Below are 26,090 nucleotides of genomic sequence, written 5' to 3'. Positions count from 1 at the left end.
CCTGCGTGAACAAACACCCAGGGTGGGGAATCGCACTGTGTTCATGCAAACATCCAACCTCAGACACACCCCTCTGGTCCTGAAGCCCCAGGAAATCACGCCCGCAGAACGCTCACCCCCGCACCACCTCTATAGACGAGGAAGCCCACATGGTGCTATTTACAATCCCCTAAAGCAGGAAACTGCCCGAAGGCTCATCAGCTGGAGAAGAGCAACGGAGACAGAGACCCCTCCCCGGGCAAGCCCCGCAGTCAGCAGAGAGAAGATGGGCACCGCGGCATCCCACGAGCAGCATGGTCCACCCTGCACCAGACAGGGAGAAGCAGAGCGTGTGAAACGGAGCCACTGTGAACCTGTTTCTGAACCAGTAACGGCGCCCCACCCACCCACCTGGGTGACTGTCACAGGCACAGCTCATGCTCCGTCTCAAGGGCCTGAGGAGGTGGCCTGCGGCTGGGGCAACAGCAACATGGGCAGGGCCACGCGCTGGTTTTCAGAGGGACTGCAGCCCTGGCCAGGGCCACGGCCACGGTGAGGAGTCAGGGGACTCAACCTGTTACTGTTCCAACTACTGCTGAGTCTATGACGACTTCGAATCAGAATTTTAAGGAGAAAAGCCAGCCTGTTGGGGCAGCAGAACCAGCCTGGAGCACACGGTCATGGTGGACACATGACACAATCCCAGAGAGTGTGCAACACCGAGCTGAACCTCAGGGCACACCAGGAGCTTCAGTCAATAACTGTGTGTCAATCCTGGCTTGTCAGCTGCACTACACATCACCGTTACGCTTTAAGAGTGCTTGCCTCCAAGGGCAGGAGGATCAAGGGAATGGGGAGCGACCTGCTTCCGACAGCCTATATTTGTACTGCTTCCATTTTTCACAGGAAGACAACTTTACGGTGTTGCTTGTGTAGTTGTTTAAAAACAATAGAAAAAAAGTGTTAAAAGTCTGCACCAAGTGCTTGAATACACACTGAGTGCTTCAAGCTGACAGCACTGCTGTTACTACTCCCCTTGGCCTTCTGGGGTCCTGCGTGGGCTTGAGAAGCATCGGGCCACCTCCTCCTATCCGTGGACAGACTGCCCTGGCTACCTGATGTCAGGGGTCCTGGTAGAAGGCAGGGGGCTGGGCCCTTGTCATTGCTGCCATCGTCTCTCCTTCCTGCAGGCCCCTCGGGGCTCCCCAAGTTACAGCCCCATCTCTTCAGGGTCTGACACCCTTATCGGGGCAGGCAGGAGTGGTGGCCGATCAGCGGCCTCCCTCCATCATCACGTTACAGGTCCCGTCCTTGGGTTATACACGGGCCCGAGTGTGTCGTATGTCAGGCAGTCGGACCAGTGACAAGGAGACTGGTAAATTCAGTGTGTGACAGATAAGTTAAACCTCCCATCAGCCATCAGAGCCGAAGGAAAGCAGGCAACGCAGCCATCAGGGCAGACACCACCCGTCCTGGTTATTATAGTCTAGATTCTGAACATTACTGTCATTTTACGGAGTCACAAGGGACAGCGGGCAGAGTGACAGAGTCTTAGACTTTCCAGGGCGGGTGTGTGTCATCTTACAGCTATGGGGCCACAGGGATTGGAGAGGATTGAAGATCAGCCCAAGCCAGCGTGGTGGACTCAGGCTTTGAGGGGAGATACCACAACAGGGGAAAGATTTTCCATTAATAATAACAGCAATAATAACAAGGGTCACTGAGCTGTACATATTCAAAATGAGTACTGTAGTCCTCCCAAGGACACAGGGAGGTGACACAATGGTTATCCCCAATCTTCAGATGAGGACACTAAGCCTCAGAGGTCAAGAGGGTCACAGATGGCGAAGTAAGACACACGCGGGTCCACCTGCCCTGAGCCCATGCCGGGAGCCTCGATTCCTAGCTCCTCTGTCTCGGTTTCCCTTCGTGGGTGACCTTGCAGACGAAGGGAGACTGCAGGCTGGGGACGGACCCGAGAAGCTGCTCTGAGCGGTGTCCGGGCACCAATAAGGCACCCGAGGACTGGGCCAGGTGGGCGGCCTTACAGAGGAGAGGGACGCTGGCTGCAGAGGAAGACAGGTGCTGATTCTAACTGTGACTGCACCAGGTAATGCCGTTTGACCTTGGCGGTCTCACATAACCTCTCTGAGCCTCAACAGCCTGCACTGTCAAGTGGGAATTGCCTCCCTACCTGCCAGGCTTGCTGGCCTCTGAAGCTGTGACACAGAGCGTGGCGGTAGTGACCCTATGTGACCGACTAGAAGAGGGGAAGTAGCTTTCATGCTGCTCTCTGGAAGGTTCCGTGGAACCGCCAGGCCACAGGGAGGCTCAAAGAGGCCCCCGGGAGAGCCCTGAGTTCTGAGAAGCAGAGAGAGAGAGGCACCTGGCCTCCTGGCCACTCCGCCCCCACTGTTTCTGCGTCACCACCTCTGACCGCAGCCCAGCCAAGCCCTTCTACACTGCAGACCCCTAAGAGCTTGGGGCGACAGTAAGATGAGACTTGAAGCCATGGGGCTTGTGGCTGATTTTTTCTGCAGCAGAGTCACTGGCCCAGTCACAGAACTGGCACGTGCTAAAAGGCTCACGTCCCCGAGCCCCAAGTCTGCGTCACTCCTGACCACTCTGACCACTACCCCCACACCGTCCTTGGCCCCCAGAACCTTCATCAGAGCTGTGGAAAGAGCACTGGACTGAGAATCCGGAACTGGACTCCAACTCTGAAGCTGCTGTTCGCTAGCACTGAGGGGTCGCCATGTGCCCTAAAGCAAAGAGCTGCACCCCCTGGAGGCCTGAGTTCTCCACCCAGTAAACGGGCCTCGGGATCGCCCCCACCCCACTCCGGCCCGCCGCAGGGGCAGGCAGGCACTGCCGCAATGGAAACCACTGATAGCAAAGCGCTCTGCAAAGAGAAGTGCTGGGGCTTGAGGCGCATCCCACGTGCCAGGTGGGATGCAGCCTTGTGACCAGTGAAGCAGAAGGTGGGTGGGGTTTTACCATTTTACAGGCACAGGTTAAATCACACAGGCCAGTTCCACCCCCTGCAGGGCCCAGCGTGTCCCTCCTTCCCACCCGCCTCCTTGCCAAGTGGGCTCCAGAGAACATCCATTTGCTGCCATTCAACACACACGGGGGCTGGCTGATTGTTCCATGGGCCACATTTTGCCAAAGGAAAGAAACTCAAGGTTGGATAAATGGTTCCCTGGTGGCTCCTGAGGGATGGCCCGGGCCATGAGTCTTGGTTAACAGCAAACCGTCCCTGTGTCAAATCACCCAGGGCTTTCCGCCTGCCACACCGAGGCGGCCCCCAGGGCCCCTCCTGCTGCCTTCCCAAGGGCTCCATCAGGGACCGTGAGCCGGGGAGACGGAGAGGAGGAGGAGGCAGTGCAGAAAGATGGAGGGATGCGGCCTCATGACAACTGACTGGCTAAGCTGGGAGCCAGCTGGCCTTTCCGTGGGAGGAGGCCCAGAGCCCCAGCATTTCTAGCACCTCAGCTGTGGGTGAGACCCTAGACAGCTCTCCGCCACTCTCTCTCCCTCTTAAGGAGGATGTACAGGTGAGCCCTGGAACTTGGCCAAGGTCACACACAGCTAAATAGAGGCTGAGCTGAGATCTGAGCCCAGGACCAGCTGACTTCAAGCCACCCGGGTCCCTGCGCCACCACATTCTGGGGAGAGACATTCTCTCTGACACTGCCCAGGGCACTGCTGGTGACACGGTGACCCAGAGCCCTACAGCAGCCAGCCTCCTGAGGTCAAGAATACCACGTCATAGGGGCTGAAGGGACTGAGAAGGCAGTAGGGGAGGGCCATGGTGGCAGCACCCTGCAGGCACTCAGGGATCAGGGGAGGTTTAAAGGGACTCCTCCAAACGAGGAGGGTCAGGGGAACCCCCAGGAGTGTGCTGGGACTGGCCCCCTGGGGAAAAGCCAAACTGGGCAGGAACCATGAGTATGCAAGAACCACGTGGCTGAGGGCCTGGGCCCCCATGGAGGAGACCAACCCACCAGCACGTGCTCAGTGGCCTCTTATGGGACCACTGGGCCTGGCAGCTGCTGCACAGGGCTTGTGGCTGGCACCTGTCATGAGTGTGCCTTTGGTCTTTGCGGTTCCAGGCACACCGCTCCTAAAACTCCTGGAATCTCTGAAATGGTGATGGTGTCTTTTGTCTGCTAAGGAGACGACCAGTGGCTGGGGGACCCTAGATGGTGTGAGGACAGGGGCTGATCACCCAAAGACCCAGGCATGATCAGAAACTGGGAACTTTCAGTTCCATTCCCTCCAGGAAGGAGAGAGAAAAGGCTGGAGATGGAGTGAATCGCCAAGGGCCAATGATTTAATCAATCACACCCATGTAATGAAACCTCCAGAAAACCCCTGACAAGGGGGCTCAGAGAGCTTCCAGGGTGCTGGGAGGCCCGCACACCAGTGAGGACGGAAGCCCCTTCTTCTGCCACCTGCCCCATGCGTCTCTTTCACATGGGTGTTCCTGAGCTGTGTGCTTTATAGCAGATGCTGGTAAGTAAAGCACCCTCTTAACCTCTGTGAGCCGTTCCAGCAAGTTATCAACCCGAGGAGGGGTCTGTGACCCGTGTCTGAAGTGGTACGGTCTTGTGGGACTGAGCCCTTGACCTACACGAACTCCAGGTAGTGTCAGGAGTGGATTAAGTTGTAGGACACCCAGCTGGTGTCCAGAGAATCAGAGGACTGCCTGGTGTGACTAAAAGCCCACACCTTTGGTGTCAGAATTATCGTGAGTAAAAACAGCTCAGGTGCCCCAGAGAAGACCTGGGAGCCTGAGAGGACAGAGGTCATGGCACATGCAGCCAGGGAGGCAGGGGATGTTGTCCCAGAGGCTGGGCTCAGCACTTGGACAGACTGGGTGCAAATCCCAGCTCTGACTTTAGTTGTGTGCCCCGGGGGATGAGGATGAACCTCTCTGGAAGGCCTCGGTCTCTTCATCTGTAAGATGGTATCTTACAGTTCTCGCTCCTCCCAGGCTGCTCCAAGGTTGTGCAGCGACATCACATCTGTAAGCATGCGGCCTGGGGAAACAGGTCAGTTCTTCAGCAAGGAATGACCCAACCAGCTTGTGCAAAGTCTAGGGCAGGGGAGTGGTTGTGGCAGGGAGACCTCATTCTGGAATATACCAGCTGTCAGATGCCAGGTAAACTACACTCCTCCTCTTCCAAAGCTCCTCACTGTGAGCCAAGTTCTGTGCTCTCAACATTGGAACCGACTCATTTAACCCTCACAACAAGCCTACAAAGTGGCTGCCATCACTACCCCATTTTACTGGGGAGGAAACTGAAGTTCAGAGGAGCCAAGCCAGAAGGCTGACTCTTTTCCACTGCACTACTTTTCCTTACTGGGTTATTAAATGAATCAAATCATATCAAAAGTCACAAGAGGTACAAGCACTTCTGAAAGCATCAAATGCTCAACCAATATTAGTGGTAATTGTCATTACTGACATCACAGTTCAAAAATCCCGAGTCCAGTTATAAGGCCTGAAATCTCCCCACAGGGACAGATATGGTTTTTAAAAACAGAATCAGGACTTTCAAAACAAGTTAAGGAAGTCAGGCATGTTGGGAGGAGAGCATCGTTTTAATGGGGGGAGAAAAAAACCTGATTAATGGAAATGATTCTTAATATATTTCAAAATGATCTGTTATGACACAAAGTCAAGACATTTATATACGACTTTGAAATTCTTAATAGCTGATTTCAGAACAACCTATTATGAAATCTTCCAAAGCAGAATATATTGTAAGTAAATCACCAGGCAGGCCTCCCAGGCAGACTGACGGCAGCTCCTCTTAAAATAATTTATAAGGTGGGGTGGGGGAGGCTGGCAGGAGTTATTGCCATAATCATGTATTAATAAAATATTTATAAGTGACTTTCTCTTTTATTGTTACAGGTATGAGTCCCGAGCCCACATCAGAGGGGGTGCCCCATGAGCCCCAGGGAGAGACAGTCAGGCATCAGACTTCTCTGGTGGCAGCTTAATAGATCGGGGGCTCCCTCAGCCTCTGTCCTGTGGCATCAGAGGCAGAACAGGCTCCGATGTGACAGAGGGCCCATCTTGCCCTCTCCCTAGGCTTTACTGAGTGCAGGGAGGGAGGGAACCAGCCTGTCTGAGCTGAGTGCAGCCGAGAGGCCCATGGCTGTGACACCCTGGAGAAACAGCTAACCCAGGCTCAGCAGCACAACTGGCTGAAGGACTGCCCTGAGCCGGAGTCATGGACGACCTGTCCACCACCCCTGGCGCCTCACTCTGTATATACCACCCCATACACGTCCCCGGTCTGTCACTGTGGGCACCTGTCTGCAGCACTCTGCTTTCCTGGCTGTAGGAACATGCTCAGCTCAGGCATGGGGCAGGCTGGAGGGGCAGGGGTAACACGCCCCGGGAGCACCCCTCAGGCAGGCAGAAGCAGGTGGTGGTGGTGGATCAACATCCTTGCTCCCTCGCCCCTCGGTAATACACAATGAGGAGACATGCTCTTCAGAGGTTCCCAGAGACACTGGTCCCTCACTTCCAGAGCTAGTCCACTTGGAATTTTATTTTAATTTATTTATAAACATGTTTGAAAAGTTTATTCGGTTGCCCTGGCCCCTAGTTATGGCACAAAGGATCCTCGATCTTCATTGCAGCATGCAGGGTCTTTAGTTGCAGCATTTGGGGTCTTTAAGAGAGGCGTGATGAGTCTTTTAGTTGAGACATGCAGGATTTAGTTCCCTGAGCAGAGACTGAACCCAGACACCCTGCCTTAGGAGCTTGGAGTCTTAGCCACTGGACCACCAGGGAAGTCCCTAATTCACACCTTAATGCCCCAGCATCACCCACCTTTCCTTCCCTCACTCCCCTCTTGGTTCTTCCTAATATCCCCTCCCCCAAAAGCTACATGCACCCAAATCTTCGTCTCAGGGTCGGTCTGCCTCAGGGGAGACCAGCTTAATGCAGCTTTCTCTTCCTTATTCCATTCAATCCTCACACCAACCCCAGTGTTAGCCCATTGAAAAGAGAAGCCTCTGAAGCTTGAAGAAGTTTGCTTTTAAACTCACATCTGCCTCACTCAAGAGCCCATACCCTGGGGTTTACCGCACCTGGACCTTCGGGGCCTCAGTCTTCCATTCTGTAAAACAGGTCTGTTTCCTTACACACCCCCTTCAACCTATAGATGCCTGTGCCCCAACTCTAAATCTTCAACAGCTCTTCTGGTCTAGCTGTGCAGTGGCGTCCCCAATCGCAGTCTGTTTACAAAGCTGTCTGATTTACAAACAATCAGGATGTAGAGCATGCCCCAAGACTGATTTTTGGAAAAGGCAAGTGGCATTTGTTTTTTCCATGTTTGTATAGTCAGGCATGTCTGCCCTTGGCCTGGACCAACCGTGGAATTGCCACCTTACCTATTTCTGACTCAGCATAACCCCTGCTGCTGCTGCTAAGTCACTTCAGTCGTGACCGACGCTGTGAGACCCCTTAGACGGAAGCCCACCAGGCTCCCCCGTCCCTGGGATTCTCCAGGCAAGAACACTGGAGTGGGTTGCCATTTCCTTCTCCAATGTGTGAAAGTGAAAAGTGAAAGTGAAGTCGCTCAGTCGTGTCTGACCCTTAGCGACCCCACGGACTGCAGCCTACCAGGCTCCTCCATCCATGGGATTTTCTAGGCAGAGTACTGGAGTGGCTTGCCATTGCCTTCTCCGAGCATAACCCCTAGAAATATCCAAAATCAAATCAGTGCACCAGTACATGAGGTTCGAGAGTATGATAATCAAAAGGATAGGCCACAGGGCCCAGGGGGATGGCGGTGGAGGAACCATGTGCCGCCATGTTCCAAAGAAGTCCGCTGCCTCCCAGAAGAAGGGCCCGGAACACCCCCAGCGTCAGCACACAGCTCCAGAGGACAGGCACCATGCACAGCTGTGTCCACTCCGCAGGTCAATCCTAACTGCATGTTCTCGGCCCAAAGGAAGCCACTCTCCAGAGGAAAGAGCTAGACAAGGAAACAGTCATAACACAGGGCACCATAAGCCCATGAAGGCAGGAGCTGCACCGCTCTGGATACTGACCACCTCCTTGGGACCTTTCATAGGGACGAGGGAAGTAGCAGAGGAGCCTGGCAAGGGAAGCAAGGAGCCTTGAATGCCAAGCCAAGGGATTTTACTCGATGGAGCAGACAAGGGAGAGCCTTGGGAGGATTCTAAGCAGGGAACAGCACCACAGGTCTGTGTTCTAGAAAGGAGCCCAGTGGTTACAACAAGGGAGGAGCAAAGGCATCGGCAATGAGACTACTGCAATAACCCAGGAAAAAAAAAAAAGACTAGCAACCTCTTAGTCTAAGGTGATAATAGTAAGAATAGAGAAGTCAGGACAGAAATGCTGTCACGGGAGCATCTACAGGGAAAGTGGAACGACTGGAGGAGCAGGGACACTCAGAACCCCTTGGGGAGACCAATGTGAAGGAGGATAGTCAGCACACAGACAGTTCAGGACAAGTCTGGGAGGAGAAGGACAGCTGGTTCGGCTCAGCACACACAGCGGGAGCCTCTCCAAGATGTCTAGACAGAAACACATCACCTTCAGTGCATGGACCCAGCCTTCTCTCACCTGTTCCAGGGCGTCTCTTTGCAGCACAGTGGCTACTAGCTAAATGTGGCTATGTAAATGTATGTTAATTAGAATTTAATACAATGAAAACATTCCTCAGTTGCACCAGCTACAGGTCAAATGCTCAATGGCCACAAGCAGCGAGCGGCCATCCTACTGGACAGAGGAGCTCCCAAGCATCGCAGAAGTCCCACTGGACAGTGCTGGGCTATGCGGCTTGCTTGAAAATCAGTTCTGCTTCCTTCCCAGAATGCCTGCTTCTGTAGCCGAGCAGAGAGCAGCCCCAGAGACACAGAAGACAACACACTGACACCATCCCACCTCACAGACAGAAGGGCATTGTCAGGCACCCGTCAGTGGAGACAGCCGGCAGTCCAGGTGAGCTCGGCTGGGAAGCACGTACCTTTGCAGGCCCCTGCCGCGCCCAGGTGGTAGATGGCTGCCAACACCCGCCAAATGGCCCTCTGCTCGCCGTCTGAAATGCCCAGCATCTCCATGGCGCCCTGGAGCTGGGCGAAGGCGGCCGCTGCCCTCTGCTTGTCTTCGGGCTGAGAACAAGGGGAGAGAGAGACAAACAGACCATCACAGCGGAGGAAACCCAAGCTCGCAGCGGGACGCGGGGCTCGGTCTCAGGGGGATGTGTGGACATTTTATGACCACAGTAAATGACACACAATTAGCTGGGGAGTATCGACGCACGGAACTCAGACTGCCGGGAAAGTTATAAGAATCATGTCTGACTTAGGACACATGTGATTTTTATTCATTCGTGTGTTCATTCAGTAAGATTTATTGAGGCTCTGCACTGTGCTGGACTCTGGGGAGGCAGAGATGAGTGAAATCCACAACTTGACTCTGAGGACCTTTCAAGGTAGAATTAGAAAGAGATGTAAAAACAACTAAGCGTGAGACAGGCTAAGTGGGGGACGATGGGATCTCAGAGGAGGGCCAGGCTGATTAATCCTGCCCAAGAGAGTCAAAGAGACTGTCACAGAAGATGAGACAAAATTGTGAATGAAATCTGAATGGCAAATAGGCAGAGCTGACCAGTTTGATAGAACAGAGGCCTGGTGGGCGGGGGGACAAGGAGAACAAAGGAGGTCTCTGGAGAGAACAGGTAGTCACCTGAACATGGCCAGGGAAGCAGGGATTTCTGGAGTGGGGCAGACAGAGCAGGGGTGGAGACATGCATGAGAAGCTGGCCGGTGTCGACAGGGAAGGCCTCAAGTCCCATGTTAAAGGGCACAGGCTTAAAACTCCAGCCACGATAGACAAAAACGCACCCATGTTTCCATTTCTGGACCCGAAGCAGACATCACGAATCAATGAAGATCCCACAGGGAGTCCAGACTCTCTTTAGGACACTCCCTCTTGCAGCCCCCACTAACTGACCTGCCTCAGCAACTGAGATAGATCCTGTCTGCCATCCCCAGAGCAAGCGGCGGGCAACCACCAGAGATTTTTCAGCAGGAGGGGAGAGAAAATGGTATGATCAGATGTTTATGGGTTGCAGAGTACTGCTTTTTCTTTCCCAGATTTACAATCCCAATTATGTCTGACTGAATATTAAAATCAGTCTGAAACTCCTGCACACACACAGCATCTGGCCAAGGAGACTCAACCCCTGAAGCCTGCTGGGTGGAGAGGAAGTAAGCTGATGATGAGAATTCTTTTGTCGATAACCCTCCAGCAGATAACAAGGAACTGAAGTGCACCTGGCCTGCTCACAGAGCTTGGGTGATGAACTGTAAGCTGTCAAAGCTGGCAAGTCCTTGGATCTTAGGGATTCAGAGAGGGGACAATGCTTGCCCCAGGTCACAAAGCAAATTAGTACCAGATTCAGGGTAAGAATCGGGTTTTGCTGACTCCCCGCCCAGGCCACTTGTCCCCTCCACTCAAGCCACTTCTTCTAACTGGGAAAGAAACCTGCAAGGATCATCAACCAATTGGGACGACGTCAAAGCGCATAATGACACTGAGGGATGTGCTGTAGGAATGTTTCAATTAACAGCAAAAGCATGTTCCACTGATCCATCATATTTCTGGGCCACCACAGGACCACAAAATCCCTAGCAACCAGGAACTCAACCTAGCAACCACAGCTGCTCCGCTGGAGCAAACAGAGGAAGGGAAGGCATCTTACCAACATGCTCTTGGTTATTTATGAGATTTCAAAGTAGCAGAGAAAGGACACCAAAAGGACAGTGGCAACACATTTATTACAGCTCCCACTGTCAGCCATGAGCATTTGACTTTCAGTTGGAGGCAGACTCCATCATCTGCCACTTAGCTCACACGAACAGAAGAATTAGAAAACTTCCATTGAAGTTTGCATGCATCTTCTCCTCTGCTCCCCGCCTCCCCAGTGACAGAGGGATGAATGTATGTGCTCTGATCTAAAACAGGATCAGGAGGATGTTTACTACTCCCTCAACTTCCAGGGAGCCAGACATCTCTGCATAATGCCCTGACAAAAAGCCAGTCCTTCCTCAAAATTGAGAAAATGGAAATCAGTCAGGTCGGTGGGACAGATCAACTCACAGCTGGAATGTCTACCAAGAGGAGACTGGATAAAGAGCGGGTGGTCCAGGCAGGGTGGAATGGTGGAGCACCACATAGCCATGAGAAAGGTTGCATCACCGATCATGCAAGCATGTGTGTGAACCCCACATGAGTCAGAGGAGACACATACAAAACACCACGCCACATGTGATTCTGTTTACGTGAAAGCCAAATGTGGGCAGCACAGCCCTCTGGGAAGAGAAGTCAGGAGGATGACGTGGGTGGGATGGATGGTTCTGATCCAGTGGGGGCTCCAGGGAGCCTTTGCTGGAATGAGGAATGTTCTAGATGGTGGTCCAGGGTGGGGTTGCAGCTGTGTTTTGTAAGGATATAACCATTGCGGAGTGGTACACTGAAAATTAGTGCTTTTGTACACTTGACCGTATGGCTCAAATTGAGAGAGAAAAATCAGTAAAAAAAATTAAGAGCCAACTCATAAGGTGCCCAGGGTTTGTCTGATGCAATCAGACTCAAGATTGACCCAAGATGGTGGGTCACTTAGAAGAATAAAATCCAAGATGTTCTCTGCACATTCAACCAGGCTATGCTTAGAGCACTGGGAGGTTCTGACCAGGCAGAGGCCAGATCCGGACCTGGGAGCGGAAAGAACTGCGCATGCCCCCAGCTCTGTGCCCCCGGAAGTGTGACAGCACAATCTCTTGCCCTTGCATTGGAGGCCCGGTCTCCACCATGTAGATGGAGAAACTGCGAACCCTGCGCCTCGGTCACTGTGAGGACTAACTGAGCGCGTGTGCACAGCACCAGCATGGTGCCGGCGCAGCAGCGCTCAGTAAATTCTGGGCTCAAGCCGACACCTTGGCCCAGGCTGTCCGGCCTTCCAGGGATGCCCCCCCCCCGACTGCCGTCCCGCAGCCCTGGCCAGCGGATCGCCACGGCCTCTCGGGGGCTCCTGGTGCAAGGAGACGATGTGCAGACACTGACGGCACAGGGTGGGCGCTGGGCCTGGGGAGAGGCGCAGAGCCGACATCAGGAAAAAGTGGTGAACAGAGCAGACAGTCAGCTCGGAGAAGTGGGTGCTGGGTGGGAGGCAGGCTGTCCTAGTGGAAGGGCAGGGTGGAGGGCGCCAAGCACCCTGAGGACGGACATGCAGGCCTCTCTCACGGGGCCAGGGGCAGCGGGGACCCGGGGTCTGCAGCTGGGTACTGCTCTCTGGGGTAAGGCGTGGCCCTGGGGGCCTGCAACTAGGTCCCCTGGGGACAAGCACCAGGTGGGGCCCGGGTCCCACTCAGCTTCACGGGGGGGTACACCGCATGCCCTCCTCCAGGGCCAGGGTGGGCTCCCCCATGTCTCCACAGCCCACCAACCTAGGAGGGTCCCCACCCCTCAACCCCTGGACCCAGAGCGGCTCTCGAGGGAAACACTGAACACAGCCTCACTTCATCTGCAAGAGAGACATCAGTGCCTGCACAGGGGTGAACCTGACGGAGACCGCGGGGAGGGCAGGACAGGTCCGTCCAGAGCCAGGGCTCCCGGTATCTCAACACCGCATCCTCTCCGGTCGCCAAAAGGGCATTTAAGGAGGGAGGAGAGAAGGGCCACCCTAGGAGCTTTTACCTCCCAGGCAGCCTCAGTCTCTTTTAACTGTCGGAGAAGGAAACTGAGGCTCAGAGAGGGTGAGACATGTGCCCGAGGCCACGTGGTGGGGACGGGCAGAGTCACCACACCCTAGATTCTCTACTGAGCCCCAATCGTAGAAGCAGACCCAGGAGCTGGGCGCTGCCCTACCCACTCCACAGGGGAGAAATCGAAGCTGACAGAGGAGAAGTGACCCAGGGGTGCACAGCAGGTCCCATCCCAGAATACACACAGCCTTCAGCTAGGGCACAGGTCTGAGGCAATGTCATGGGACACATGAGTGCCAGTTTGGAGTCAGGCCAACCTGGATTCAATGGACATGAACTTGAGCAGACTCCGGGAGACAGTGAAGGACAGGGAAGCCTAGCACACTGCAGCCCATGGGGTTGCACAGTCAGACATGACTCAGTGACTAAACAACAATAATGACAACCTGGACTCCGGGTCCTGCCTCTGCCACTCAAAAGCTGTATGCCCTTGGGCAAGTAGCTTCACCTCTCTGAGCCTGGTTACTCCTCCTGAAAAACAGATGTGATCATAATCCCTTGTGTCAAAGGGGCCTTACGAGGATTAAGTAAGAGAAAGCTCGGGCAAAGCCCCTGGCAGGAGCATCACAGTCCCCAACCTTCTGTCTGGAGCACATCCCTCCACAGTTGGTGCCTGGGTCATAAAAAATAAATGTGCCTCGGGCCGAAGCCTGGCTGCTGACAGCCAGAAGCAAACTGCTGGGAGGCAAGGATTATTACTATTATTATGATGATGATGACCAATGCTGCCAGTGCTTATTTTTTAAAAAATCAGCCTAGGTTGTGGAAAAATAAATTACAGAGAAGAAAATAATATGAAAGCTTTGTGGTTTCAAATGTGTCCTGGTGCCCCAGCAGATCTCAAACAAGTTCCATTTCAAAGCTGAGATGTGGCGGGCGGTGGTGGGGGCGGGGTAGGGTGGGTGGCGCTGCACGGGCCCGGGAGGGGAAGCTGGCAGTCTGTGAGCAGAGGCAGCCTGCTCCAGCCGACAGCCCCCATCCCACACTCTCACCCTGTGCTCCACTGCGTGCCGGCCTCTCCCCCACCATCACCTCTGCATCAGGGGCTCATAAAGGCTGGCCTCCCTGCACCTGACTAACATCTCTCTCTCTCAGTACAAGATCAGCTCATGCTCACCTCCTCCAGGCAGCCTTCTCTGATACGACCTCAACCCTCCAGGACTGCCCGTGCAACATTTAGGACATATTTTAACTTTGGAAAAAAAAAAATTATTCGATGTTTACCTGAAACTCTAATTTAACTGGGCATCCTGTAATGTTCCCAGCATTTGTTGAGTCATAATTGACAAATGAGCAGGGTCTGCTTTTAGGTGTGCAATGTGAGGATGTGATACATGTGCACGCTGTGAAGTAATTGCCACAGTGAAGTTAATGCAAGCCTCCATCACCTCACGGTTACCATTTCTTGGTGTGTGGGGAGATCACGGAGGATCTACCCTCCCAGGACATTTCAAGTGGACAGTGAGTACAATAACCACCGTCCTGCATCAGTTACGAGAGGAATATGTTCAGGCATCCTGCATTTCTATTTGCTAACTCTGGAAACTTTAGGGGCTTCAGGGTGACGTAGCAGCTCTCACTCCTGGGGACATTTCCTGAGCACCGAATTCCTTTACTGAGACAATACTTGGACAGGATGATCCCAGAAAATGAGCCCAGGCTTGTATCAAAGACCAACGAGCTTCCAGATTCTATTTTTGCTCTTAAAGAGCAAAGAAAACACTCTCCATACCTGCCAGGTAGCAGGACGAGAACAAAGAACTACTCTACAAGTTCCCACAGATCAACTGGTCTAAAAAAACAACCCCCAGAAACAGAGAAAAAAGAAAACCACTTCAAACGCATCCTTGATATGGGTTCACGCTGCACCCATTCCTGTGTGCAGACTGTGAACAAACAGGTCAGGCTGGGAAGATTACCAGGGCCTGGCTTGAGCCCTTTTCATCCTCAAAACCAAGAAAACAAACCACCACACTCTTGCTGGTTCAAATGCATATGCAATTGGCCCAAATTCATTAGAGGAAGCCCAGCACTGGGGCAGCCACGCATCCTCTGCCATCCAGGGTAGGATCTGAGCTCCCCGTGCCCCCCAACCAGGGGGAGAAGGGGCCTGAAGGAAGAACATACTGTAGGTCCCCTCGAGGCAGGGGCGGTGACAGCAAGGTGAGGCTGGGGGAGTCGCATCGCCCCACTCCATCTCACTCCACCCACTGTCAAAACAGACTTGCTGACAGTGGTTCTCAAAGTGGGGTCCCTGGACCCCCAGCTTCAGCATCACCTGGGGATTTGTAAGAAACACAGACTCTTAGGTCCCAGCCCAGGCCTACTTAATCAATAACTCTGCAGACAGTACCCAGCAGAGAGAGAGGGACAGAGAGAGTGTGCGCCTTACTGAGGTGTCACTGACAAAAACCAACCACTCACCTTTAAGTACAACGGGATAAGCTCTGACACACACACAGACAAAAGCATCAGGGCTAAAGAAAATGGACACGTCCTTCCGCCCCAAAAGTTCCCTCTCATATAACTCTTTCTACCCCTTCTGCCCTCACCCAATCCCCAGGCAACCATTGACCTGCTTGCTGTCACGGCAGGTTCATCTGCACTTTGTCCAGAGTTTCACATAAATGAGATCACACAGCTGTACTCTTTCATCCAAGATTTTTCACTCAGCATAGTTATTTTGATCAGTACTTCATTATTGAGGAGCATACTATCTTTATGGATATTCCTCAGTGAATTCACCCATCCACCTGTTAATAGACATTTTGGATAGTTTATGGGTTTTGGCTATCACAAATAAAACTGCTAATGAACTCGTGTAACAAGTGGATTATACGTCCACTCTCCTGCACAAACGCCTAGGAGCAGACTGGCGTACCATGTGGGAGGTGCATGCGAAACTTCGTAAGAGATGGTTTGCCAAGACGGCAGGAGACGATCTTCCACTTCCACCTGCAAGGTTTTGCGAGCTCCAGTTACTCCAGATTCTCACCAGCACATGTTATGCTCCATCTTGTCGAGTGGAGGTACTCTTATATATCATGTAGTGTTATTTCATCATGGTTTTAAATTCCTTTAATGACTAATGCATATTGTACATGCTTATCTGCCATCTATGTAATCTTCTTTGAAAACTATGTTGAAATTCTTCTGCCCATCATTTTTATTTTTTTTTATTGGAGGCAAATTACCTTACATTAATATATTGGTTGGTTTTGCCATACACTGACACAAATCCGCCCCGGGTGTACATGTGTTCCCTTTCTTGAACCCCCCTCCCACCTCCCTCTTCCCCATATCCTCCCTCCAGGTCATCCCCGTGCACCAGCCCCAAGCATTCTGTATCATGCGTTGAACCTGGACTGGTGATTCATTTCACATATGATAATATACATGCTACAATGCCGTTCTCCCCAATCATCCCACCTTCACCCTCTCCCACAGAGTCCCAAAGACTGTTCTATACACCTATGTCTCTTTTGCAGTCTCGTATACAGGGCTAAGGTTACCATCTTTCTAAATTCCATATATATGCGTTATTATACTGTACTGATGTTCTTCTTTCAGGCTGACTTCACTCTGTATAATAGGCTCCAATTTCATCCACCTCATTAGAACTGACTCAAATGTATTCTTTCTGATGACTGAAAAATACTCCATTGTGTATATGTACCAAAGCTTTCTTATCCATTCGTCTGCAGATGGACATCAGGTTGCTTCCACATCATTTTTGTCAGGCTGTCTTATTTATGAGTTCTGAGAGTCATTTATATATTCTGCACTCAGAGACTTCATCAGATATGTGATCTGCAAGTACTTCCTCCCAGTCTGTGGCTTGTATTTTCACATTAACAGTGACACTCAAAGAGCAAAAGTTCGTAATTTCAATGAAGTGCAGTTCATCAACTTGTTCTCTCGAGGGCTGTACTTTTAATGTCACACCTATGAAGTCTCCATTCAATGCAGTTACAGAAATTTCCCTCCTGTTTTCTTAATTTTACAGCTTTAAGTTTTACATTTAGGCCCAGGATCCACTTTGGTTAATTTTTCTATACGGTGTGAGTTCTTGTGGGTTGAAATTCTTTTTTTTTTTCTCATGAATGCCCAATTATTCCAGCACCCTTTGTTTCCGCAACATGTAGATTTGGAAAAAAAGCTCTGGAATAGAAATGATCACTCCCCTCTACTTGGTGAACTCATCCTTCAAAACCCAGGTCAGACGTCCCCTTGGCCAAGAAGCCTTCCCTGACTGAGGCCAAGTAGCTTTCAAATATCCTCTGTTACAGAGAATCTTGTACAGACTCTGGAATATTCTTATCTCACGTGACTGCATTAATTCCCAAGTTGCCCTCTCCTGACCGAGTGAAACTTCACAGATGAGGATAATCCCGGCATTTAGCACAGGCATGGCACAGGGAGCGATGGCAGGAGTGTGGGGGTGGGAGGTGACTCAAAATAATTTTAAAATATAAAAAAGTAAATAAAACAAAGGAATAATCTTCTTTCTTAAACCACCTGAATGCCACCTCTTGAGGCCCTGGTCACAGGCCCCATCTTCCAGGAAGCCATCTCTGACTGCCCCTCCCCACACTAAACACCATTAACACTATTTCCTAAGAGAATCAGCTCTGACTGATGTAACCCAAGCCTAGGGCTGGGGGCTTTATGCACATCCTTTCCTTTAATCCTCAGAGCAGGTCCATGAGGAGATACCACTTCCATCGTCATTTTACCAAAGAGGAGACAGATGTCTAGATAGGCTAGGGACCCTGCCTGAGGTCATACATCAAGTAAGTGTCAGAGCCAGGGTTTGAGTCTAGACAGCCTGTCCCAGAGCCCAAGCTCTTACCTCTACACAGATCAACTCTTGGTTCCCGCTATTTGTACAAGACTCATTTCCCCGACAAGCCCAGGCCCCACAAAGGCAGTCCTGCCTCCCCCATGTGACCACCCCAGTGGCAGAGGGACCCCTAACTCATGGGGACACAAGACCACTCATACCCAGAAGGGCTTCCTCCTTACCTTAGGCCACAGGCCCATGCCAAAGGAGCTGCTGTCCGCCATCTGGTGCAGATACAGGTCTGTCCTGGAAACAGAAGGGACCAGAAGTAAGGGAGGACCCACCCACACTGGTGGTCTGGGAGAGCAGGTGGTGATCATGGTGTGGGGCTCCATACAATGCCCCAGGTAGCCCCAGAGCTGGCCTAGGGCCCTGGCCCCACTGCCCAAATATTCCTCACTTGCTTCCCTCACTGGGCCCTGCCTAAGGAAAGGCCTTCCAGAACCTTCCTCACTCCTCAGTTACCCTGCTCTGAGTACTGAGAGCTTCCTCTCTCATCTCTCTGAAGGGCACAAGTGTCCCTCTGGCCTTATCAGGAGGCTCAGGACAGGTGGAGCCTCTCCCTCAAATCAGGGAGGAAGGCAAGAGACAAATAATGGGGGACACAGAGGCAAACCTTGCCAGGCATAAGCAACCCCTCAAGCCTCATGGGAACTTTGCTCCTTCTCTCTACAGATGAGGAAACCAAGGCTCAGAGACAGGGAGCGACGTACCCAAGGATCCCCAGAAGTCAGGGAGGGGCAGAGAGGACTCCCCGGGCCACCTCCCTCAGGATGTCCTCTGAGATGAGGCTCCTGGCTTCTCAGCTGGCTATTCCACCTGGGGCCTCCTTGCCCTGAGATACCTCAGGTACAGCCAGGGCTCTCAGAGAGTTGAGGAACTTCTGCAAGGTTTGGGGTCTGCTGTTCCTTGCCCACCTCCCATGCTGCTGTCAGACCCTAGACCGAAATACCAGCACCAGAGTAGACATCCTCCACACCCTAGCATGGATAAAGAGCCGTATGTGAATTATCTCACTTAATCCTACAAGGTCAGTCAAGGTACTGCTTCCACTTTACAGAGGAAGAAACCACGGTTCAGAGCAGATGGCACCTGGCCAGGTTCCCCAGCCTGGGCGCAGTTCCAGGTAGCTGGAATCAGAGGCCAAGTTCCTCCCCACTGGGCTCCACTCAGCTCTGGGCAGAGCTGGGACCGGCCGGGAGAGCCACACCCTCTGCCTCACTGGCCTCGGCTGGCCCCACCCAGCCCAGTCGCTCACCTGAGATCCAGGTCCAACCCAGCTAGCATCTGGGAGAAAACCTCGAAATTGCCTTCCCCTTCCGGCTGCCGGGCCACGCGGCTCTTCTCCAAAAGCATCGTCTGCCGAAGAGAGGACAGACAACTGGTCACCATGGGGCCACTAGGCTGCCCCACCCAAAACTACTCAACTGTTTGAGGCAACACTTCAGGCCCCAGCTTGGCTGGATGCCTCCAAACTGGAACCTTGGTCTTACTGATTCATATTCCACGTAGGGAATTGACAAATGCTCTTTGATTAAGGAACTCATTCCGATTAAGGAATCCAAAGGTAATCACAATTAACATACGTAAGAGCCACCCTCCAACATACTCTTATGTAACAGAAGCCTGTAATAACGCGACTAAAATTGTGATGAATGCAAGAATTTCAGGGCCAGTTCAGAAAGGGGATTTATTTGGCACCAGTGAGTCTGGATATTATCCCAGCTCCACATACAAACAACCCTTCTAATAACCTAATCCTATTTTCTGTTCAAATAGAATGTTTGCGGGGAGGAAGGGGAGGGGCCAGGCAATTTTGGAGATGGGAACAAACAGGCCATGTGCTCGTCACACAAGAGCTGCTGCGGAAGGCCGGAGAGCGTCTGTTTAATTTCAGCTTACACTTTTAAGACCCAACTAATGAGCGACTGAATTATATATTTACTCATGAATATTTTTTCCCTGTGATACTCCAAGATGCAGACAGGCCAGTTTGTTCCAGGACGAGATGTGGTGGCACTGAACAAGGTGGGGAGGAGCTGGCCATGGCCTGGGGAGCGATGACCATTTAGACACATTCCAGAGTCCCCGCTAGAGGCAAGGGCCCTGCTGAGTGGGGCTGGGGACGCTGCAGCTCTGGAGACTCCCTCCCTCTCCCACCCAGAGGCCTCACCTGGAGCTGAGCAGCCGTGACTCGGCCTGTGGCGTTAAAGTCCAGTGACATCACCATGGTGAACCGGGTGGCACTGCGGCTGTGGCTGGTGGACACAGAGCCGAAGGCCCGGAGGATGGTGAAGGCTGCTCGAATCTTCTCCACTGTGGGGACATGGGTGGGGCATCACCTGTGGCCCAGGCGCTGCCACCCCTGCCTCTCACAGGACCCCATTCTGGCCCCAGGCCCCAATGGGACCCCTGCCACCTCCCCGGATCAGCTCTAAGCCATGCCCACTTCACTGCTGGGCTGGCCCTGCGCTAAGAGCAGAAGTGCAGGGGGAGCAAGGCTGAGTCAAGACAGGGAGATACACAGACCCCAGATTGGTGCCATCTGAGTGACAAGGGCTGTTCCAGGGCCTCCTGGACCTGGTAGAGTTTAGGAAGAGGGCAGAGCATTAATATTTTTAGACCTGCTCTCAGGGAACTCCCCATCACAGCAGGTTTGAAAAGCCCTGCAGTCTTCCCACAACTATTTACGAAGTTCCTTTCTGTGCCAGGTGCTGTGCTAGGCACCTGGATATAGCCTAGCCTGACTCCCACCCTCCAACCCACAAACACTTTCGGCAGACCTACATTTTGCAAGGGCCAAGACTGGTGTCTCTCCCGGCGGATGCCCAGCTCCTAACCTGCGCCAGATGCAAAGCAGGTGCCTAATAAAGCACTGGAATAACCCCAGGGAGAAGCAGGATAATACAACGGCTAAGCAAATTTGTATACGGGACCTCCCTTTTGACAGCTACCTGGTTTGGAGCAAATTAACCTTCCTGTGTCTCAGACACCCCATCTATAAAGACGGGTAAGTACCTACCTACCTCATGTGGTTGTCATGAAGACTAAAAGACTTAATAATGTAAAGTGCGTGGAATAGGCTCCAAAGTGCGTGCTGTTAGTACTGTTTGCTATTATGCTAAGAAAAGCAGTATTGCTTGGGCAGGGAGAATACTGCCCTCAAAAGGGCAGAAACTGATTCCTGAAGGTGGGGAAGTTTTCCTTTCTTATGTACAGAGCACAGACACACACACACACACAGAGACCTAACTGCATAAACAGATACATGGTGCACCTCTGGCATTAAACTTTCATGGTGGGAGGTGATTAGCAGAAGTAACATCTAAAAAGCCCTCAGAAGGGCAACAGTCGGTTGAGAACTCTGGCCCAGGGGTAGGTAACAGCTCTGGAGCCAGCCTGCCTGGCTTTGAATACTGGCACTACGTTTTATGAGCCACATGGTCTGGGCAAGCTGGTTAACCTCTCTGTGCCTTACTGGACTCCTCTATAAAATTCAAATAATAATGATATCTTCTTTACAGGGCTGTTTTAAATAATGAATAAGTTAACCTGTTTGGAATGGAGTCTGGCTCACGAGTCCTCAGCAAGCACTCAGTACGATCACTGCCAATTCAGTTCAGTTCAGTTGCTCAGTCGTGTCCGACTCTTTGTGACCCCATGAATCACAGCACGCCAGGCCTCCCTGTCCATCACCAACTCCCGGAGTTCACTCAAACTCATGTCCGTCAAGTCGGTGATGCCATCCAGCCATCTCATTCTCTGTCGTCCCTGTCTCCTCCCACTCTCAATCCCTCCCAGCATCAGACTCTTTTCCAGTGAGTCAACTTGTCGCACACTGAATTATTATTATCGACTGACACTCTCTCTGTAAGGCCCAGCTCACACATCATTTCCTCAAGGCAGCCGCCCACCCCTGCACCATGAGCCCCCGTTCTCCCCAACCCTGCTCTACCACCTCGCAGCACAGAGCCCTGGAGTCAGGCATGGACACGCCGCTGAGCCTCCCTTCTGGCCATCGGCTCCTCCCGAGCACAGGCCCTACCCGGTCTTTACTTTCCAGGTCCTCTGCACAGTCCAGCAGGCCGTGCGCCGCACGAGGACCCCACGTCAAAGGGCACAGCACTTGCATCATACACTCACAGGCTTGCACAGTTATCAGGATGCTGGTCCAGGACGTGGCCACCAAGTGCTTGGTCCTAACAACGACCGGGTGTTGATGGCTGACCTGCAGATGGCAGTGGGTGTCCGCAGGAAGGAGACCTTGCTTCTCATTCACACAGAAGCACCTTAGCAGAGCAGGAGTGGCCCTGCCCGGAAGCCAGCACAGGGTCTGCTCACGCGCACTCAGTGAAGGCTGGCTGACGGAATGTAAGAAAGGGCCACCCAGTGCCTCCTCAGACTCTCCCTCCCCTCTTCCTACGCACCCCACCACATCCTGGCTGCACGTCACCTGGAGACCACTATACCTGAGATCCTGCCATCCACGCTGCCCGCCATCCCCACCAGGTGCTCCAGGACCTGCTCACAGCAGGTGGTTTTGCCAGCACCGCTCCGGCCCAGGGTCACGATGCTCTGGTCTCTCCGCTGGCTCAGCAGAGCCCAGTACGCCCGCTGGGCCAGGGAGCTGATGTGGGCAGGCAGGCCGTCCCGGTGGTTCTTGGGCACCTGCGGGAAGATCACAGGCATCAGCCTTCCCACCAAGCCAGAGTCCAGGAAGCACTCCACAACCAGCATTGAGCCCAGATCCATGTTCCTATTCCCATCCCACTCCAGACTTACAGAGAAGTTGTGTGTTTTTCTGGGGCGAGCCCAGTGTGAAGGTCAAGTCCCACTACTGGTCCCCTGTGAGTCCATGCATAGTCGTGGACCCTGAACTGAGCCTGGGCCTGCTCTTCAACTAATGAGAGGCCTGAACTAGAGCTGCATTAGCTCGTGGGGTTCATCTCACTTGCTACTATGCAAATCATTGGACTGTACCTGCCTGAACAAAGCAGCTGGATAAATGGCCCAACCGATTAGTGATGCCTGCCATGGAAACAGAATGGGGCCTGGGGAGATGGTGGTACACGTTCTAAGTATTTGCCATAACAGATTTCGATGATACCTGAAGCTGCTTCCACTTCCTTCGTTCATCCATCCATCCACTCATTCTTCACTCAAAAACAAAACGTTCATTGAATGTCTTCTGTATAGCAGGCATTGGGGATACAACACTACTCAAAACAAATAAAGGAAATCTTTGCCCACCGTGGGGCTTCCTGCTGGCACCAGTGGTAAAGAATCCATCTACCAATGCAGGAGATACAAGAGATGTGGGTACGATCCCTGGGTCGGAAAGATTGCCTGGAGAAAGAAACGGCAACCCACTCCAGTATTCTTGCCCGGAGAATTCCATAGAGGAGCCTGGTGGGCTGCAGTCCATGGGGTTGCAGAGAGTCAGACACGGCTGAGCCACTGAGTCTACACACACACTGCCAACTATGAGGAGATACCATTATACACCTGTTAAAATAGCTAAAAAGAGGTTTCAAATTTTTTTTTTTGACACTCGCTACCAAGTTCTGGCGAAGAGGCAGAACAACTGGAGCTACCCCACAGTGCTGGTGGGAATGCTCCACCATAAGGCCTGTCTGGAGAATAGTTTCGCGACTTCTTTTACAGTGAAATGGGCATCACACAACAGAGCAAAGCCCATGCCTAGGGATTTACCCGCAACAAACGAACACCCATTTTCCCCAGAAAGCCCTCTCTCTTGTCACTGACTACACTGACTATGTATTCAGAATCACACACACACAAAGCCTAGAAACAACGCAAATGTCCTTCAACTAAAGAGCAAATAAGGCAACCAATCACTCTAGTTTTAGTCTCGGAAGTCCCATGTCCCAGAAAAACCACTCCAGCTCAGGGAAACTGGGACAGCGGGTTCCCCTCTGAATGGATAAACAAAGCTATACAATAGAATAAAAGAACCAACAGCTCAGAGCTGCAACAATATGAGTGAATTTCAAATGTGGGCGTTGTGTGCATTGTGCCAAGTGGAAGAAGCCAATTCGAAAGGTTACATGCTGTACGAGTCCATCCATACGACTTTTCAGAAAAGGCAAAACTAGGGAAAAGGGACAAAAGAACAGATCACAGTGGCTGCTGAGGGCAGGGCACGCGTGAAGGGATATCCACAAGGGTGTAGAAAACTTTTGGGGGTGATGGAACTTCCTATAATTGATGGGTGGAGGCAATTACACAATTGTGTTTGTCAAAAACCTACAGAACTGAACATTAAAGAGGTGACTTTAACTGTATGTAAATTATACCTTTACAAACACATTTTCATATATAAAAAAGCCCTGCCAATAGAACTTGCTTTCATTTGGGAGAAGACAAGTGATAAACAAACCAACTAATTAAATTATACCGAATGGGAGTCATTTAAAAGCCACGAGCCTGGATGAGATCACCAAGGAAGTGGACCTTTAAAGAGGGAGAGAGAAGAGGTGTGGGGATGGGGCTGACCTGAAGAGATCAGGGACCAGCTAAGGAGGCTGAGCGAGAGGGCCTGTGGACAAGAGGAAAACCAGGAAAGCAGAATCTGGGAGCTAAGGAAGGGAGTGACGGCAGGAGGTGGGGGACCAGCCCCTGAATTGCACCGAGGGTCAGGTCAGGGGACACCAGGGAACTGACCACGGGGCAGCATGGAGATCACTGGTGACCCTGAGAAACGTCTGCTTAGCATGGTTTTCAGGGAGGATGGAAGATGGAAGCAGAGATAGCAAGGGCAGTGAAAAGGCACCAAAGGGACCAGGGGGCCAGGTCTGGCCAGAGGAGGCATTGGAAGCCCAGGATGCTAACTGGGTGACCAGTGGACCAGTAAGCGGCGCCCCCCACCCTCCCCAGTGGCCTGGCAGGACCAGGGGCACAAACCCCAATGGGGCAGCCCTCCCCCAAACCTGGGCCCCCAGTGCATTGTTGGCCTTTACAGCCCAAGACCCCTAGGAACAGTGATGAGCCCCCATTCTGACAAAAAGCAAAAGGCTCAGTAGGACCCCAAAGCTGGCAAAGTAAGACAAACCCCTCACACTGGCTGGATGGCCTGAGGGCACAAGGCAGGCAGAGGGTCTTAGGGTCTGAGCCCCAAGCCACCTCCCACTTTGGAAACATCAAGGCCCAGGCTGTCCCAACCGTCAGCCTTCTCAGGCCTGCAGGGGAGAAGGGAGGATCCTGCAGACACACACAGGTATCCTTACATGCTTGCACATGGGCACGGTCAAGGGCACACATACCCAACAGCAGCAGAGGCTTCTGTACACAGCTGTGCCCATCTACACCCCACACAGTCACAGCAACTCACTCCAACAGAGGCATGCACCCCCCCACGCATACACCCAGCCGCTAGGTGGACCCAGACCCCCAGCGAGAAAGGCCCCTAGCCCTGCCCAGACCCTACCCAGCCCATCTTCAAGGTGGCCCCAGTCCCCTCCTGCAGGTCTCTGCTGCCACCTGGTGGCCACTTGAGGAACCAGATGAGACCCAGCCAAAGAGCAGGTGTGGGAGGCCAGATGACTTGAGCGGGGCCCCAGCCTCAACCAGCAGTTACAGGGGCTTAGCTGGGGCTCACAGGACTCAAGTTCCTCCTACCAGGGTGGGTCCTGATGCCTGCATTATGAGGCTCTTTGACCCAACCAGAGTAAAAGGATGCCGCAATCCAGGACAACTGAGAACTGTGAAAACCAAACTTGAAGAAGAGGGCCCTGTGACAGACACCTCTCCCAGAGGTTCCTATGGAGCCGGAGCCCAGCTTCTCAGAAGACTTGGAGCATGGTCCAGCATGGGAGAGGGGGTGCATGCATGGCCCTTGGCCAGAACAGCCAGGTCGGAGAGGGGCTGGAAGGGTAACCGAGAGGGGGCATGAGGGATGTCCTAGAGAAGAGAAGCCGCGGGGAGGGGGTCCAGGCTACTGTCCCCTCTTTAATGGACTCAGCATCATCTGGGGGCTACGAGTGGCTTTGTCCTGTGGGACTCCAAGGGCAAGATGCAGCTTCTCATCCCCAGCTGACAGATGAGAACACCGAGGCCTAAGAGGCATCGTGAACTTTCCAAAGCACTGAGGTGCATTAGCAGGAATCCTAGAGGCCTGACCCCTCCCGGGCCAACAAGCCCTCCGAACGGCGCACGGATGAGATTCTGACCTCCAGTGGATCTCCCTGCCTCCACTGCTGCTCACCTCCACCCCATGGCCAAGAGGATCCTTCCCTAGCATAAGTCAGACCACATGTAACTGCTCTGCTGAAAATCTCCACCAGGCTCTCACAGCAGCAGCACAGTCACTTCAACCCCGTGCGAGACCGGGCACCAGCTGTCCCTACCTCCTATCATCTCCTCCACACACTTCTCTTTGTCATGATGGACCTGTCCTCCCCACGAGGACAAGAAGCTCCACAAA

General features: G+C 52.7%; 1 protein-coding gene across 4 annotated transcripts in view; it reads right to left on the bottom strand.

Annotated features, from left to right (window-relative positions):
- MYO18B (myosin XVIIIB) overlaps positions 1-26,090 on the bottom strand; it is a 232,041-nt gene that overhangs the window by 181,335 nt on the left and 24,616 nt on the right. For all 4 annotated transcript variants that reach the window (XM_055405416.2, XM_055405418.2, XM_055405415.2 and 1 more), the window contains 5 exons: positions 22,117-22,315; positions 19,821-19,963; positions 18,906-19,006; positions 17,830-17,893; positions 9,003-9,147 (listed from right to left, as the gene is read on the bottom strand). In XM_055405416.2, coding sequence (XP_055261391.2) covers positions 9,003-9,147; positions 17,830-17,893; positions 18,906-19,006; positions 19,821-19,963; positions 22,117-22,315 — 652 coding nt within the window. The remainder of the gene's footprint in view (positions 1-9,002; positions 9,148-17,829; positions 17,894-18,905; positions 19,007-19,820; positions 19,964-22,116; positions 22,316-26,090) is intronic.

This window comes from Moschus berezovskii, chromosome 19, assembly GCF_049115385.1.
Source record: "Moschus berezovskii isolate FMDL1 chromosome 19, NW_MosBer_1.0, whole genome shotgun sequence".
In the NCBI taxonomy this organism is placed as follows: Eukaryota; Metazoa; Chordata; class Mammalia; order Artiodactyla; family Moschidae; genus Moschus; species Moschus berezovskii.
The sequence above is the reverse complement of the archived record's forward strand: the minus strand, read 5'-3'. Positions and strand labels throughout refer to the sequence as shown.